Genomic DNA, 14719 nt, shown 5'->3' with positions numbered 1-14719 from the left:
AGGGGGGAGAGATTATATTGCAATGCAATTGTGTTTTGTGGTTTCAAAAAGGCATCATAGTATGTTGTTCCAGTTTTTTTTTAATGACGTACTGCGTACAATTATGTATATTCAGACGAACAAAATATACAAATAAAATCAATAGTGATATAAATATGTGAGAATATGAGGTTAGGATAATGGATGGATGGATGGTCAATAATCTGATATTAGACAAACATTACAAAATCCTGACAAATTAATATCATGAGTTACATTTACAAAGAACTCCACCTTTCAAAGCTGAGTGTTATTACATGAGCAATGTCAACACTAAAATGTCATCTACATCAGTACAACAAGGTGCATAAACAATTCTTACAATGATTAGTAATCCTGCAATACTGCTGCATAAAGAGGATGTTAGTGACAAAGTTAGTGCTATTGGCAGGGACAGGAAATAATTAAATATCATGAACAAACATGATTCTTTTATGAAATTATTGAAATGAGGTTACATTTGCATCAAAACTTCAAATATGTTGTATTAAATCCTAATTTCAGATTGAATTGTTTTCTATTTGTATTAAAACAGAAATAGATTATTTTTAATTGAACCAACGGTGTCTTCAGTGTAAACTGCAGTGTTGTGTCGCTTTTAGTCATCTCCACGAAAGCTAAAAAATCGAGACACTTCTTTCTTCTAAAGAATGCTGTTGCAAGGAAACCCGCCAACCAACCACATGACATTTGTCAGGCTATTGTGGTTTATTATCAGAGCGGAAACAAAGTTGTTCGGACATTTTGTTGCTCTTACAAAGCCTTTGATTTACAAGGTTTACAAGATTGGTTGATTGTAGTAAGTTTTGAAGTTGTCTTCAAAGATTCTGTACACTCAGGTATAAGACAAACTTCTTCGCCCAATTATGACCAAAGACGATGCAATGCATTCTCTTGTTCAACATATTCAGGTTTGCATAAAAGTACTGGCGATTGCAACATGATTTTTGTTTTCCTCTAATTGAGTATGGAGTATTCAAAAAGATTGCTGACAACTGTGACATAATCACCCATACTTTAAAAAATATCGGAGGTAGATATTTTGAAGTGGGATTGTAAACATTTCTAGAGGCACGTGGCTATTATGACATTTTGTTCAAAAAAGAAATATCAACTGGCACTTAATATGATAAAGGCAGGAAATTATTGTTTTCTGTCTTTTTTTTAAGAAAAAACAACAAATAAAGGTTTAACAGAGAGGAGCACTTGATTTGTGGTTTAATTCTGCCCCGTGTGTTTGCTTACGATTCTAAGAAGGACTGGGGTCAGTGGGGGGCTTCAGGTCAAATAAGTTGAAGAAGGAAGCCACTTGGTCAGGTAACTCAGCCAATACGCTTTGGGCAAGGGCGGCTGCTCCTGCCTGAAATGAGGGATCAAACAATCACATACTTGCTAATGTAAAAAGATAGCGAGGATCAATTGCACAGAAGTTAAAAAAAATAATAATCAAGAGTTATATGGAGCTTACATTTTGAAACTGTCTGAACGGAACAAACTGGACGATATCTCTCATTGCAGCCTCGCCTGAGGCTGAGCGTAAAAGTCCGCCATCTCCGTCCAAGAACTCCATGGCGCCGAAGTCTGCCCTGCCCACTCCCACAATAATTACGGACATGGGCAGACGCGAGGCTTTGACGATGGCGTCGCGAGTCTGATCCATGTCCGTGATCACGCCATCGGTAATGATGAGCAGCACAAAGTATTGCTAGGAAACATTTCCACAAATCTGATTCTCGATTCTCAAGATTGGCGCAGAAGAAACGTTGCCTTGCGCCAAACCGGACTAATGAATATTTGCGACAAAATGCTAACTTAAGACATATTGACTTGACACTCACGGAGGCACTTTGCTGCTGTAAGGCCTGGTGGCCAAAATGGGCAACATGGTTGATGATCGGGGAGAAGTTTGTAGGACCGTAGAGCTTCACTTGCGGCAAACACTGCTGGTAAGCCTGGACAACACCTGCAATACCTTAGAGCCAACGTTGCATTAGATTGTGGTTTGCACTAATTTACCGAGTGCGTCAAGTGTGACAAGACACTTTTAACGGCTAATTTGTTTCCTGTTGTTTCCAGATGGCAGGAATCCAAGAATAAACTAATTAGACTCCATCAATCATGCCAGTACTACTTGTCAAAGGTGTTACTGTTACTACGTGATACACTGTGCGCGACTAATGTATGTGCATTATGCATGTGTGTGTCTTTAGATTTTAATTACCTTCACAAAAGGGATTTGAAGGGTTAAAGTTGACGGGAAAATCATGGCTGACCTGCAAAATTCAATCCATTTGATGCAATACGGTAGAAATTACAAATGACTCAAGTGAGTGTGATAGCTCAACAAAATACAGGAAAATTTAAAAACAAAACAAAAAAAAATTTAAAATCACCTGCCATGTGGGAGGGATCTGAGCTCCGAACCCCAACACAGGGAACAATTTATCGCTGCAAAAAATAAATAAATAAGGATTAGATTCCTGAATTCTCATTGGTTCGATTACTATGATCCCCCATTTCTCAAAATCCAATATTATCGATGACTACTTTCAGGAAAATGACACCTTCTAAATTGGTTAAAAGGATTAGAAAAATATGAGTTTAGAACGCACAGAGGCAACCGTATAAAGGCGGTCAAGCATTTAAATGACAAAATATTTTTCCTTTCTTGCGAGCATGAACGTACTAGTACTTTTGGACATCCCGATTTACCTGTCATAGTCTTGGATGACATTACCCACTGCCATGATTGCCGAAAGATATTCATTATAGCCGTGAGGGTGGATGTAATGAAGGGACTGTGGAGATTTGGGATCCCCGTTTGAGCCGGTGAAGTCAATGGCGATCTGGCCCCAGTAGACAGATAATGGACATTATATATAAATCACAGGACAATAATAACGTGTTGTAACAAGAAAGACGGAAATCCCAACTCACGGTGAAGTTAATCTGACAGCCGCCAAATATGTAATCAAGGAACGTATACTCCTTCACAATCTGCATAATAATGTGACAGAAACTTGTTCAATTCTTTGAAAATTGTTGTAATATACAAATTACATTGATAGTTTGCATTTTTGCTAAAAGAGTTTTATAAATCATTGAAATACCAGTAATCCCAACCTTCACAGAGCCAAGGCAAATATTTTACACACCCCAAAAAATAATGTATGTCATGATAATCACGTCAATGTAAAGGTAGTTACAAATTCTATTCCTAAATGTGTGGCATGTCCTCTTATCGTACGGCATTTTATTGTGCACAATGGATGGATATGCAAATGGGGAAAATTACGGAAAAAATTACAAAACCTAGGTCAGAGAACAAACCACATTTATGAGTACCTTGCACTGTTTGATGACAATAATGCCAGAGTTTTTGTAGCTTTTCTTGTTCTGCTTCTTCTTCCGATTGATGCATTCAAACTCAGCCTGGGGATGATAAATAAATATAAATGTCGAGTTGAAATCCATTTCCAATCAGAGTTACACCAAAATGGGCAACGTCTGTCTAAACTAGACTTAAAAAAAAAATTTTTTTTTAAATCTGTACTAAACTGATCTTGACACGGAGCAGAAAATGGGGCAAACAACCGCAATTCAAACGACTGGCTACTGTAACTTAATTACCATTAGTCATCGGACTATTATGAATAAAAATTGTACTATGTTACGAGTAAAAATTGTTTCTCTGCCTTTTTGTAAAGCCAGGAATCTTTATACAAAACCAGTGTTGATGCACGAATCAATTTTTAATTATAGAACAGGCCGCTAAAAAACAGGTGGCAGGCTGCAAATAACCCTCTAGCCGTAGTTTGAACACCCTTGTGTTTACATTCAGTGCTTACCGCGTACGTTTGCGACGCCTGCTGAATTTGACTAAGCGTGGCCTGAAAAGATCCAATGAAGTTGTGTGAGCCATTGCTCCGGTGGTCGTAACAATCGACCTGGAAACAGAGTGTGACAAACGTGAAAAAAAAAACAACCAAACAAGTAATCAGAATATCTGAAATAGATTAGATAAAAGGATGACGCCATGCCCTCTGGTATGATGTCGCACAACAATCCTAAGTCTTAAAATCGAACAAACATATGTAAAAACATGCTCTACACTAAAAATTACTGACACTATTAAGATGGGTCAGGGTCAACTCAATCCTGAAATGCTGCTCAGAATTGGCACACATTTGCCCGATGCTCTCTGTATCAGAGTTGAAAACGTACAGAGGCGTGACAAAAAAAGTTTCAAGAAACTGTATGATGAAAAACACAAACAAAGGAAAACATCTACGTCTAGATCAACAACAAAAACATCTGTGCATTTACCAATAAATCGAGTTTATTTTCAACTCATCCCACAAATTTCCTTTGTGGAAATAATCCAGTTTTTTTTAAGCATTATATTTTCAAACCTGAAATCCTGTGAGCAAAGTGATACAAATCTGTTGTATATCTTCTTTTAAACGACAACACAATAAATCATTGGTTGAAGTATTCTTTAGACACAGATGTAGATGTTTAAGATTTTTGCATGGCCTACAACAGACAATGGATCCGTCACGCGAAGACCACACGTAGAGGGTTCAGCAAACTCACTTGCAACGTTGGCTGGCAATCAGCTCTTCCTGACAAGTGTGCTTAACAAGGTTAGAGAGCGACATTAAACAAAACACAAAATAGAAAAGGATCCTAGAGAATTGCTTTTTATGGTCCAGATTATCAAACCCTCAGAAATGTCGTGGGCACAATCATGAAATAAATATGACATTTATTTTTGTTATTATTTAATTAGTTAAAAAAAAAAAAACAATTCTTAAGATCTCATGATAAATACAGTTCATTTACTCTGTATGTCTAAAGGAATAATCAATACCCTGATAGATTTCTCCACATCACCTCCACAGATTGCCTGAATTGGAATTTGGAAAGGTCTCCAAACTGGGTTCAGGTTGTATTTTACCACCTGCAGAACCACACATAGTAATAACCATCAGGCAAATGTTCAAAAAGTAAATGTCAATATCCATGCGCAGTGCGATTTGAACCTCTGTCCTGTGCGCTAACAGCCATCCTGTTGCTGTCTCCTTGTAGAATTCCAAGAATGGGTCAGCCTTGCCAAAAAAACTCTGAAATTTCAGAAACAAACATCCAGGAAGGTTGAACCTGTTCTCGCAGTACTGATAGTTTTCAAATGACGCTGCACAGGTGCCATAAATGGCAAGCCAGCACATTTTGTAACAATTGGTCGAAGCCAAAATGCAGATGGAAACATTTATGTTCATAAACCTCCAACAAAAGTTGATACCTGCTTGTCCAGTTGTCTACCTGCAACTTCAAATCGCACCACTCGGTTGTCTGTTCTTTCTTCTGCGTGTATCTGTCAGATATGAAAAAGCAGTGTTGACTAGAATATTTTTCAAATCAAACTCATGAGCTTGGGGAATCTGAATACACACAGTAATGATTCCCGCTCCCGCAGGTCTCTTGTCCTTCATGACGAGCGGTTTTGTAAAAGTCCTCGAAGACACAACCTGGAGAGGAAACAAGAAGTTAGCACAAAATCAGTACGTTGGGTCACTGGTCATTCTACCTCCTTTTAAAAGTACAACAGTAGTCAAGTTATTTTTGGTGCCAAAGAGCATTTTACCTGTCCCAATGTGCACACCAGTTCCCCTAAGAAGTCAGCGTCTTGCAGACTACAGTTGGCATTATCGTCGATGTCGAAAACCTCAAACTTCAACTTCTGCACCGTCTCAAAATGGTAGTCAATGACAAATGCCTTGGAAAATTTTGGATTGAGGCAGTTCATGATTCTCTCTGTGCGACCAACCTGAAAGAAGAATATCTCAAACTTATGTTTTTTTCCCCCACTGGATCTAATTTTAGGCAAATCAACAGGAATGACCTCCTTTCAGGTGCATAATAAAACACAAACCTAACTGGGGATAATAGAGAGTAAAAAACATTACAATGACCTCCACCCAACTGGTTCCGGATGTGCTCATGTACAACACACACTGTGGGTCTGACTTGGAGAGGATGTCCATGTCTATCAGATTCTCACAGGAGATGCTCAGGGCCACCCTGGTCACACAGTTAGGGACCGCAGGACGGGGGGCTCCGACGTCTGCCATCCCAGCTCAAGGATTCACATGCACAAGACCTAAGAGATAGAAAACGGGATAAGAACGACACAATAAAATGAGCAGAAGACAAATGCTAGGTTGACACCAAATCCGCCGCAAACGCGTCAGCATTATGTACTCCTGGCGGGTTGTTTGAAAAGAGAAAAACGAGGCCCTTGGCGTTTGTTGTTTACATTAGCTTTAGCACAATATCGGCCACTTGAATGCAATGTTGAAATATTTTTTTCTCTGTTTGCTACCAAAACCACTGCTGTCGTCTCAAAGCGAAGCCCCTGCCCGTGAGCGCGAATAAGTGGCTGCGTTGTGAACACCCCTGCGGTGAAACGGCAATGAATTAAGCAAAGCGGAGCGCTCAAACATATTTGGTGTGAACGGAGCAGAAGACAAAAAGTGTATCCTTTATTAAACATAATAATTTCATTGATATTTTTGGGAGGGGGACACCTTGCCCCTGGCGACAGTCACTCGCGCTACGCCACTGAGACTGCGTTAAAATTCCTTAAAACTTGTCTCGGCAGTTCATTTTGGTAATTATTAAATAAATTGGTGTACGTTATACACTATTTAATATTTTTTTTCAAGAGTGAATTCATGTTTCTTGTCGTGACACTGCAGTAGCTTGGAGCAGATAAGACACTTATCCGCATTCTAGATTGTAAAGGCAAGGCAATTGTAAGGCATAAGGATGCAACCGTTACTTGGATCCCTTCGTTGGGATACGAAGTTAATTTGGCCATCCACTGACGATTTACCGAGTACTGAACTCCAGTAAACTCAATGCTGTAGCCTACTATAAAACGAACAATATGCTGAATGTTCTCAAAACGGGCTGAGCTCAAAAGTCCAATCCTGCGTATGTAAGTCACTCTTTATAGGCATAATTCAAAAAGGCTCCTGTTGTATCTTACACGTGGGAAAAAAAATAAAGTTAAGTAAGCAAAATAAACCAAATACCGCTATTTTGACGTCAAGCCATTCTCGACAGCCCCGCTTACGCTCTGCCAGGAATGTTATACCGGTGCGACTTTAATAGCGATATATCAGGGAAATACCCAGACTGTTATTCTTGCGAGTAAAACACATTTTATTAAAGATAAATTTTGTTTTCATTGTAACTCACGTCGCAGTGCAGCAGAGAAGGGAAGTCTCATATATCGTGGGCGGTGCCCTGTGCGTTCGTTTTGCTTCGCGGGATCGCCCGTTTATCTATCAACTTAAATCCACGAGGAAAGAGTTTTAGAAACTTTAAAAACACAATCACGTTTTGAACAAGTTACCATGGAAGGAAGATCTAGCGAGTCAAGCCTTCATTTGGGTTATGCAAGTCATTGATCAAGTCATACGGTTACAACATATCGTAACGCCCACGTTTATAGTGAGATGACACAGTCGCTCAGGCTCGCTCTTCCGACGTTTTCCACCAGCAATCAAAAAACAATCAAGATGAGAAACAAAACAGATAGTACATACAATGCGGTTGCACCAGTCGAAAGCCTTCACAGTTTAAACTGGCGTGAGGCTGTTCAGAATTACACAACATATTCAAACTCATGTTAAGTGGAAGTGAGCACACAGCTGCCACTGTACTGATGCTCAGTGTAATGGGATAAGTGCCCACTATGGGGCGCCAGTGCAGGAGAGTAGGGATGAATGGTGTACTGCGGGAGTAGAAGAAAGTGTTGGAGGAGTGCAACAGTAAAGTAAACGAGTGACTGTTACAACGAAGCCGCCTGTGTTTTTTCGAAATCTACAACACATACAACAGCCACCATTTATCACAAAACCTGAAAGCTGAACAGGAAGGGGTGTGTAGACTTTCTACTGTAACTGCAAATGTTTAAATTAGCCTATCAGTCCAATTTTGATTATTTCCTTCACCATGCACGATTTATAATGTATATGTACTGTGTAAATATCTATAATGTAAATTTGTGTCAATACATTGATAAATGTCATTTACAGTCCATGGCCCACAGTTGTGAGAGTATTTTGTGCGCGAAAATATCAATTCTGAAAGGAAAGGCACGTTCGTCTGAAAAATCTATAAGATGTTCAGGTTGAGGACTGTATTGGATCCTGACCTTAAAAAAAAATAAAAACACATATACACTGTTAAGCATTTATTCATGTGAAAAGATATTATGTTTGCTAAAGTTATTGTCAATATGTCCCTTAAATAAACACATTTGGCTTGTAATTTAATTTTCATATGCATTACATGCAACAGCACAACACAACCATCTAATGAAAAATGTGTTGCAGTTACAATTTTGTTCAAAACGATTTCTTTGTGTGTTACATTAAAAAAAATGTAGTGATGGAAATAAACTCAAAGTTAAGCAAGAAGCAGATGAATAATAAATACAAGACATTTGGGAGTCATTTTAAGCCACCTACTGTATCTCAGATCAATTTTATTCTGTGTTTACGTTTGGAGGTTTCAACTTGTAAGAATTAAAGAAGGACGACACTTGCTCCGGAAGCTCTGCCAAGACACTATGCGTAAGCGCCACACTGTTTCCCTGGAAAGACAAATAACAAAACTCATAGCAACATCGAATGGTAATAATTGACACGGTTTAATGGATATGAGTGTCATTTAGGTTACACAGAATAAACATACCCCCAAGAGAAGTGAAACCTCAAAAGTCTAACACAGTCCCTAATGGGATACTATTTGAAAATATTTTTGCTGAATTGTTATGTGCCTTGCTACTTACGCAGAAACTTCTGAAAGGCACAAACTGGACTATATCCCGTGCAGCGACTTCTCCACTGGGCGAAAGCAGCGGTTTGTCATCACTGTCAAGAAACTCCATCTCACGGAAGTCTGCGCCGCCGACACCCACGATGATGATGGACATGGGCAGGCGCGAAGCCTCTACGATTGCCGTGCGTGTCAAGTCCATGTCTGTGATGATGCCGTCGGTGATGATGAGCAGCACAAAGTATTGCTGCAAGTGGGAAGAGAAAGAGTAAAACTTTGAGTAGACTACCAGTGTTTTAAAATTTTTGCTAAAATGATCAATGAAAAGCTCACTTCTATAAAATATATCAAATCATCTTTGTTTCCTCGATAAAATGAACAAAATGCATATTTGAGATGCATGTTCTTAATTGGAAGTGACTGAAGGGTTTGTCTGAAATGTGTATGTGGGTGTTAATATTTCTGTATATGGCTCTTAGTAGAAAATGTTTTGACATCCCTGTTGTAATGGTTACACTCGTCCTTTTTGTTCAAATACTTACTGCAGCTTTATTCTGGTAAAGACTTTGTCTGGCGATGCGGGCTACATGATTGATAATTGGGGAGAAGTTGGTTGGGCCCCAGAGCTTCAATTGGGGCAGACACAGCTGATAGGCACGCACCACACCCTCAATGCCTGCAATAAAAAATAAATATCTGCTTTAAGAGCATCACCAAAGTAGATGAATTCTGGTAATATCCGTAGCTTACCATCACAGAATGGATTTGATGGATTAAAGTTGACGGGGAACTCATGGGAAACCTGAGCAAAATAAATTCACGAGAGCACGTCTAAGTTAGCAACAAAGAAAGTATTCACTCAGAGAACCAACATCTAATTTTGTCACTATCATTGCTGCAGATATAAGTAAACGTGAATGCATGTGAGGTTGTCAGTAGGCTGTGAAGAATTTGGTATACAGATAACTTTGTCGGGATCTATCGATCAGCATGTCTTCCTGGATTAGTTCCCTCCATACCTTCCATGCTGAAGGGATCTGGGCTCCAAACCCAAAAACTGGGAACTTCTTGTTACTAAAGAGAAATGCAAACAGAATGAATGATGGCAACATCATTCGGTAGATTGAGAAAAAAAATAATAAAATATGTTGAGTTTTTAATTTGTTTTGGCAGCCTCCCATTCAATTTGCTCTGTTTCGACATTGCCGAAAAGAACTCAGCTTTGGTGTTTTGCTAACTTTGCTTGTTCCGTTTTCATGTCACCCATTCACATTGTGACAATATTTTTATAATGAAGAGATTTTATCCAATTTTATTACCATTAAATTTTGGTTTCTAAATACCAAAAATCTTTGCGATGCTTAACATTGTGACTAATAACGTTTTGCGTATTTATTTTTCACCAAAAGCCTTTAAAATGGAGATAACACTTTCCAATATATACAACATAAACAATCTTTAAAAATCTTCATCAAGCAGAGTTAATGAGATGATTTACGTCACGGCCAAAACTTTAAACTGGAATGTACCTGTCATAGTCCTGAATGACATTTCCTACTGCCCAGATTGCAGAAAGGTATTCATTATAGCCTTCTGGGTTGATATAGTGGAGGGAATTGGGCAAATTGGGATCACCGTTAGAACCAGTGAAGTCAATGGCAATCTGACTCAAGTCCACAAAAAGAAAAGTCAAGACATTCAGTATTTATGCATAAAAGTCAGAGATTTGCTTTGTTTTTGAGGTCGCAATAGTAGTAAAAACACACACCTCTTTATCAATTAAATCATCAATTACCCTTGAATTGTAATTATATACACATGCATATATAAATATACAAGCTCACTGTGAAGTTAAGTTGACAACCTCCCATGATATAATCCAGGAAGGTGTATTCCTTCTCCACCTGGAGTGTTAACATAAGAGTATAAATCTTTGTATAATAATGCAGTTGAACGGTTCGAGGATCAATTACCTGACAGCGCTTAATGTAAATGAGCCCAGAGTTTTTATAGTCTTTCTTCTTTAGCTTCTTTGGGTTAATGCAACCAAACTCAACCTGTCGTGAGACGACACGGGTCATTTAATGAAACAACGACTATTATGCCAAAAAAATAAAGAGAACGGCTTGAAGGTAGATATTTCTTACAGGGGAGACATGTGTTGCAGTTTGCATCTCAGCAAGGGTGCTTTTAAAACTTCCAATAAGACTGTGCGAGCCATTGACATGATGGTCATAACAGTCGACCTGAGGACAAAATCACCTTTTCGTCAACTATGTACGCTAGAAGAGTTTGTGAAATGGTTAAAAAAAAAAAAATTAAAGCCAAATAAACGTTTTTCAAACTGTAACATCCCCAAACTCTTCCAATAGTTCAATTATCAGCATACAATCTTTATTAACCATTCATGTTTTTTTTTATCACTTTATGACATTCTTATGTAAACATTTTGAAATGCCAAAAACAAACACATTTTTGTAGCAGTTTAGCATCTGCAATTTAATATCTTAGTAAGTAATCAATACCAATGGCATGCGTATTAGGATCTTAATAAATTAGACGCAATCCAGTGAAACAGAAGTCAAGGGTCAAACACAGACTTAGTAAGTGCAATACAAACAAAGTGAGGGAAGGAAAATTAAAAAAAAAATGCAGACCTTTATGTGATGATGCCATGAACTGTGCAAACACACACACATCGCTCATCCAGCTGGGCTGCAAATACCCTCTTGCGTTAAGTGCGGGAGCGTTGTAAGATGAAGAGAAAATGTAATTACGAGATATTAGTGTCATTAGTCCGTTGCGGTAGCATGACATTTCATATGTAAACGTGAGCAAAATAGTCATTCATCTCAGCAGCGTTCTGGGGTGGTGGATGCAAGAAAGGGGCCGGGTTAATAGACTACTTTTTGAACACTCAGCTCTTTGAAATGAAGCAACACATTTTACCTTTATCGTTTTCTCAACATTTGCCCCACAGAGAGATCGCAAAGAGATGCGAAAGGGTCTCCATGTAGGGTTGAGGTTGTTATGTATCACCTATGTCAAACAAATCCAAAGAGGATAAAATATTTCATAGGAATACAAGTGTGGAAGTAGTTTGGACAATAGTACCTCTGTCCTATGAGCCAGCTGCCATCCGGTGTCTGTCTGCTTGTAAAATTCCAGAAAAGGATCGGACCACCAAAAAAACTGAGAATCCAGATCACAGAAAAAAATGTTACATCCAAATTATGCATTACGGAATGTATTCCTTGGTACCTTTTTGTCTAGCCTGCGTGCAGACACCTCAAAATTAGCGACCCGGGTGTCTGATATTTCCTCAGCAGCTATCTAGAAAAAGAAAACATAAGCATTCGTCAATGATTTTTGATCATTAGTTCACGGCCATAAGCCTCTTTTTCAAATTCTGCTGAGCAGCAAGTTTTTTTAGGGCATGGGGTGGGAATAGAACACACAAGTCAAGTGATGAAAACTAGTACCTACAAGGAATTACGCATGTGACAAAATTTCAATATCTATAAATTGATTATGTTTCACATAATAGTAACAGTAGGAACAACCATTACAGCTCAAGCTTCAATAGGTTGTTCTTTAGATAACAAAAGAGCAGAGACTGAATCAACAGCTCCTCTACTGGTGAAAGCCAAGTACTGCAATTCATTGAAGTCACTGTTCAAACACTTACTGTGATCGTACCACGACCGGCAAGCCTCCCATCCTTCAACATTAACGGCCGAGTCATCTGCTTGTTGGAAACAATCTGGAGACATCACGAGCAGCATTACATCACGAGAAAAAAGGTGGAAGAAAGACACGATTGTCTTCCATTTACAAGATGAAGCTTACCTGGCCTAGTGTGCATTCGAGCTCCCCGAGAAAATCATCATCTTCCAGGTCATACGTGCTGTTGTCTATGTCATACACGCAAAACTTGACACGTTGCACTGTCTCGAAATAATAGTCGATGACAAACTTCTTTGCAAATTTGGGATTCAAGCAGTTTAGGATCATCTCTGTACGTCCTAACTGGTGCACCAAGAAAAGCAAACATGTCAAAAAATCTTAGAGAGAATTGCACACAGTGTATACGCTACTCACAGAAAGTTATGGATAATCAGGTTCCGGGTTAAATTTCAGGATGAATTTTAAGAGCGCTATAACCTTTACAGATGAGCATAATTTGAATTCTGTTATCTATCTTTATTATGTTGTTCAGATTTTGACATGAGCCTAACAGCTAATCAAGAGTACCAAACCAGTTGATGCTTCAAACATCATGTTGGCAAAAAGTGATCCTATAATTTCACAAAATCACATATGCAGTTTGCGACAGAGATACTGAGACTGTAAGAGTCAAAAAGCCAAAGAATCGGCTATCCTTGGAAATGTTCAAGTTGTGCAGAAAGTAGAGAAACATTGAACAGTTGGACAACAGTCGAGATAAGGTCGAACTAAATTGACCTGTAAAGTCCTTTTTTTATTTAGATTAAAAAGCACCACCCAAAAGCCTAATCCTAACTTTTTGTAAGCAAAGTAGTGTAGTTTTGTGAAACACTTCAAACCTCGTGCCATCGTGAGTCTGAGGAGTTGATATACAAGGCACACAGAGGGTCAGACTTTGAGAAGACGTCCATGTCCATGAGGTTCTCGCAGGAAATGGTCAGTTCCACCCTGCTGGGCCAATAGGAGGTCCCAGTCGGTACCCCACCGGAAGCCATGGCAACTGGTTGATTAACTCAGGAATGCATACATACAAAGAATCGGACAGTGGCATTTGTGTATGGGGTAAAGGAACCACTGCATTATTGATTCACTGGCCACTAGGGGGACCCAACATAACATGACAGTCGGCCCTGCCTGCTCGGGCTGAGCCATATTTTACCGTCATATAATACGCATTGAGTTTTCGCTGTGATTATTTCCAACAAGAATCCATACAAGCGCATAATCATCAATGGGCAAATGACACTTCAACGATAGTTGAGTGGGCGTGGCCATGCCTCGCCAAACCCGTAAATCCCAGAGATAGGACATTTAAAAATGGATTAGGAGTTCACTGTTATGTACTTACCTTTATAAAATTACTTGAAATATCCTCGTCTGTAAGCTTTAGTGATACTAGCGTTACATAGTATGTGTGTAGGCTGCATCCGACACGCTCAACGAGCAACCAGTGGGCGGCACCCGTCACCAGCCACTGTACAATAAACATTTTCGGGATGTTTTATCATCACATTGAAATGAGTAAAAAGTATTTTCAGGTTTTCTGTATCATTCTCAAGTTTTGTTCAAGATTGTCAGAGAACCTTACATTTCCAATATAATCATCTTGAAAGAAAAAAAAAATAACTATGACGGAACAAACGCTCGTACGTTTCACATCGGAAGCAGTTCGGGAGAGCACTACATCACTGTGGCGCGTTCAAGGACTTTAAATAAGGTCCGCAGGTGCGTTCATCACAAAGTTATTTGGCAAGAAAGTAAATTTCACTAATATGGCACTTTTCACAGATGACTCACTAAATGCTTCACATTAAATTGCGTTAAAAATAAGTCATCCATGTATAAAATACAAAATCGTAACATTTTACATTTTAGTGATTACAAGAAAAATCTAATAAAAATCATTGGGAAAAAAATAAACAATCTAGTCTTTCTGGACTGTCTGCATAACCCCAATCTGTGTTTTAAGATTAACATTACATGCAGTGTCAGTGCTTTGGCAATAGTTGACCACTGCATACTTGCAGATTTACATATTCAAATTTTCCATTATCCGAAACGCCTATCTAACAAACGATTTCATATGGTACATTACCAGAAT

At 38.8% G+C, this 14719-nt stretch overlaps 2 protein-coding genes and 1 long non-coding RNA gene across 6 annotated transcripts; 1 reads left to right on the top strand and 2 right to left on the bottom strand.

Annotated features, from left to right (window-relative positions):
• Nucleotides 1-62: 62 nt before the first annotated feature.
• Nucleotides 63-7767, bottom strand: LOC148318283 (copine-3-like). Of its 2 annotated transcripts, none has more exons than XM_088282302.1 (16): nucleotides 7306-7767; nucleotides 6015-6202; nucleotides 5687-5869; nucleotides 5496-5570; nucleotides 5345-5416; nucleotides 5085-5165; nucleotides 4913-5002; nucleotides 3888-3986; nucleotides 3385-3471; nucleotides 2977-3036; nucleotides 2752-2885; nucleotides 2433-2487; nucleotides 2261-2312; nucleotides 1878-2011; nucleotides 1508-1744; nucleotides 63-1399 (listed from the first exon to the last, which is right to left on the bottom strand). In XM_088282302.1, exons 2-16 carry the CDS (start codon nucleotides 6171-6173, stop codon nucleotides 1289-1291), a joined length of 1629 nt encoding a protein of 542 aa, XP_088138428.1. In that variant the 5' UTR covers nucleotides 6174-6202; nucleotides 7306-7767; the 3' UTR covers nucleotides 63-1288. The 2 variants fall into 2 exon arrangements, with proteins under 2 accessions (XP_088138428.1, XP_088138429.1); XM_088282303.1 differs by lacking the exon at nucleotides 7306-7767 and adding an exon at nucleotides 7140-7295.
• Nucleotides 7768-7803: 36 nt separating this feature from the next.
• On the top strand, nucleotides 7804-9602 carry LOC148318282 (uncharacterized). Its single transcript, XR_015839848.1, has 2 exons — nucleotides 7804-7990; nucleotides 8910-9602. It is a non-coding gene; the product is annotated as an uncharacterized LOC148318282 (long non-coding RNA).
• On the bottom strand, nucleotides 8293-14231 carry LOC148318281 (copine-3-like). Of its 3 annotated transcripts, XM_088282305.1 has the most exons (17): nucleotides 14207-14225; nucleotides 13967-14092; nucleotides 13458-13630; nucleotides 12742-12921; nucleotides 12581-12655; nucleotides 12154-12225; nucleotides 12007-12084; nucleotides 11842-11931; nucleotides 11040-11138; nucleotides 10866-10949; nucleotides 10737-10796; nucleotides 10422-10555; nucleotides 9912-9966; nucleotides 9643-9694; nucleotides 9435-9568; nucleotides 8906-9139; nucleotides 8293-8707 (listed from the first exon to the last, which is right to left on the bottom strand). In XM_088282305.1, exons 3-17 carry the CDS (start codon nucleotides 13611-13613, stop codon nucleotides 8600-8602), a joined length of 1611 nt encoding a protein of 536 aa, XP_088138431.1. In that variant the 5' UTR covers nucleotides 13614-13630; nucleotides 13967-14092; nucleotides 14207-14225; the 3' UTR covers nucleotides 8293-8599. The 3 variants fall into 3 exon arrangements, with proteins under 3 accessions (XP_088138431.1, XP_088138430.1, XP_088138432.1); XM_088282304.1 differs by having other exon boundaries at nucleotides 13458-14092; nucleotides 14207-14231; XM_088282306.1 differs by lacking the exons at nucleotides 13967-14092; nucleotides 14207-14225 and having other exon boundaries at nucleotides 12742-12806; nucleotides 13458-13608.
• Between the last annotated feature and the right edge of the window lie 488 nt (nucleotides 14232-14719).

This window comes from Idiotropiscis lumnitzeri, chromosome 19 (assembly GCF_059441095.1).
Source record: "Idiotropiscis lumnitzeri isolate Australia: NSW breed Sydney's pygmy pipehorse chromosome 19, RoL_Ilum_1.0, whole genome shotgun sequence".
NCBI classification, from domain to species: Eukaryota; Metazoa; Chordata; class Actinopteri; order Syngnathiformes; family Syngnathidae; genus Idiotropiscis; species Idiotropiscis lumnitzeri.
The sequence above is the reverse complement of the archived record's forward strand: the minus strand, read 5'-3'. Positions and strand labels throughout refer to the sequence as shown.

Coding starts and splice junctions, on each gene's coding strand:
- LOC148318283 (XM_088282302.1), bottom strand. CDS start 6,173: ATGGCAGACGTCGGAGCCCCCCGTCCTGCGGTCCCTAACTGTGTGACC. Junction 3,037..3,384: donor TTGTCATCAAACAGTGCAAG/GTACTCATAAAT, acceptor ATTATTATGCAG/ATTGTGAAGGAGTATACGTT. Junction 2,012..2,260: donor TTCAAATCCCTTTTGTGAAG/GTAATTAAAATC, acceptor GTTGGCTCTAAG/GTATTGCAGGTGTTGTCCAG.
- LOC148318281 (XM_088282304.1), bottom strand. CDS start 13,613: ATGGCTTCCGGTGGGGTACCGACTGGGACCTCCTATTGGCCCAGCAGG. Junction 12,226..12,580: donor CCGGTCGTGGTACGATCACA/GTAAGTGTTTGA, acceptor TTCTTTTTCTAG/ATAGCTGCTGAGGAAATATC. Junction 9,140..9,434: donor TTTACCAGAATAAAGCTGCA/GTAAGTATTTGA, acceptor TCCCACTTGCAG/CAATACTTTGTGCTGCTCAT.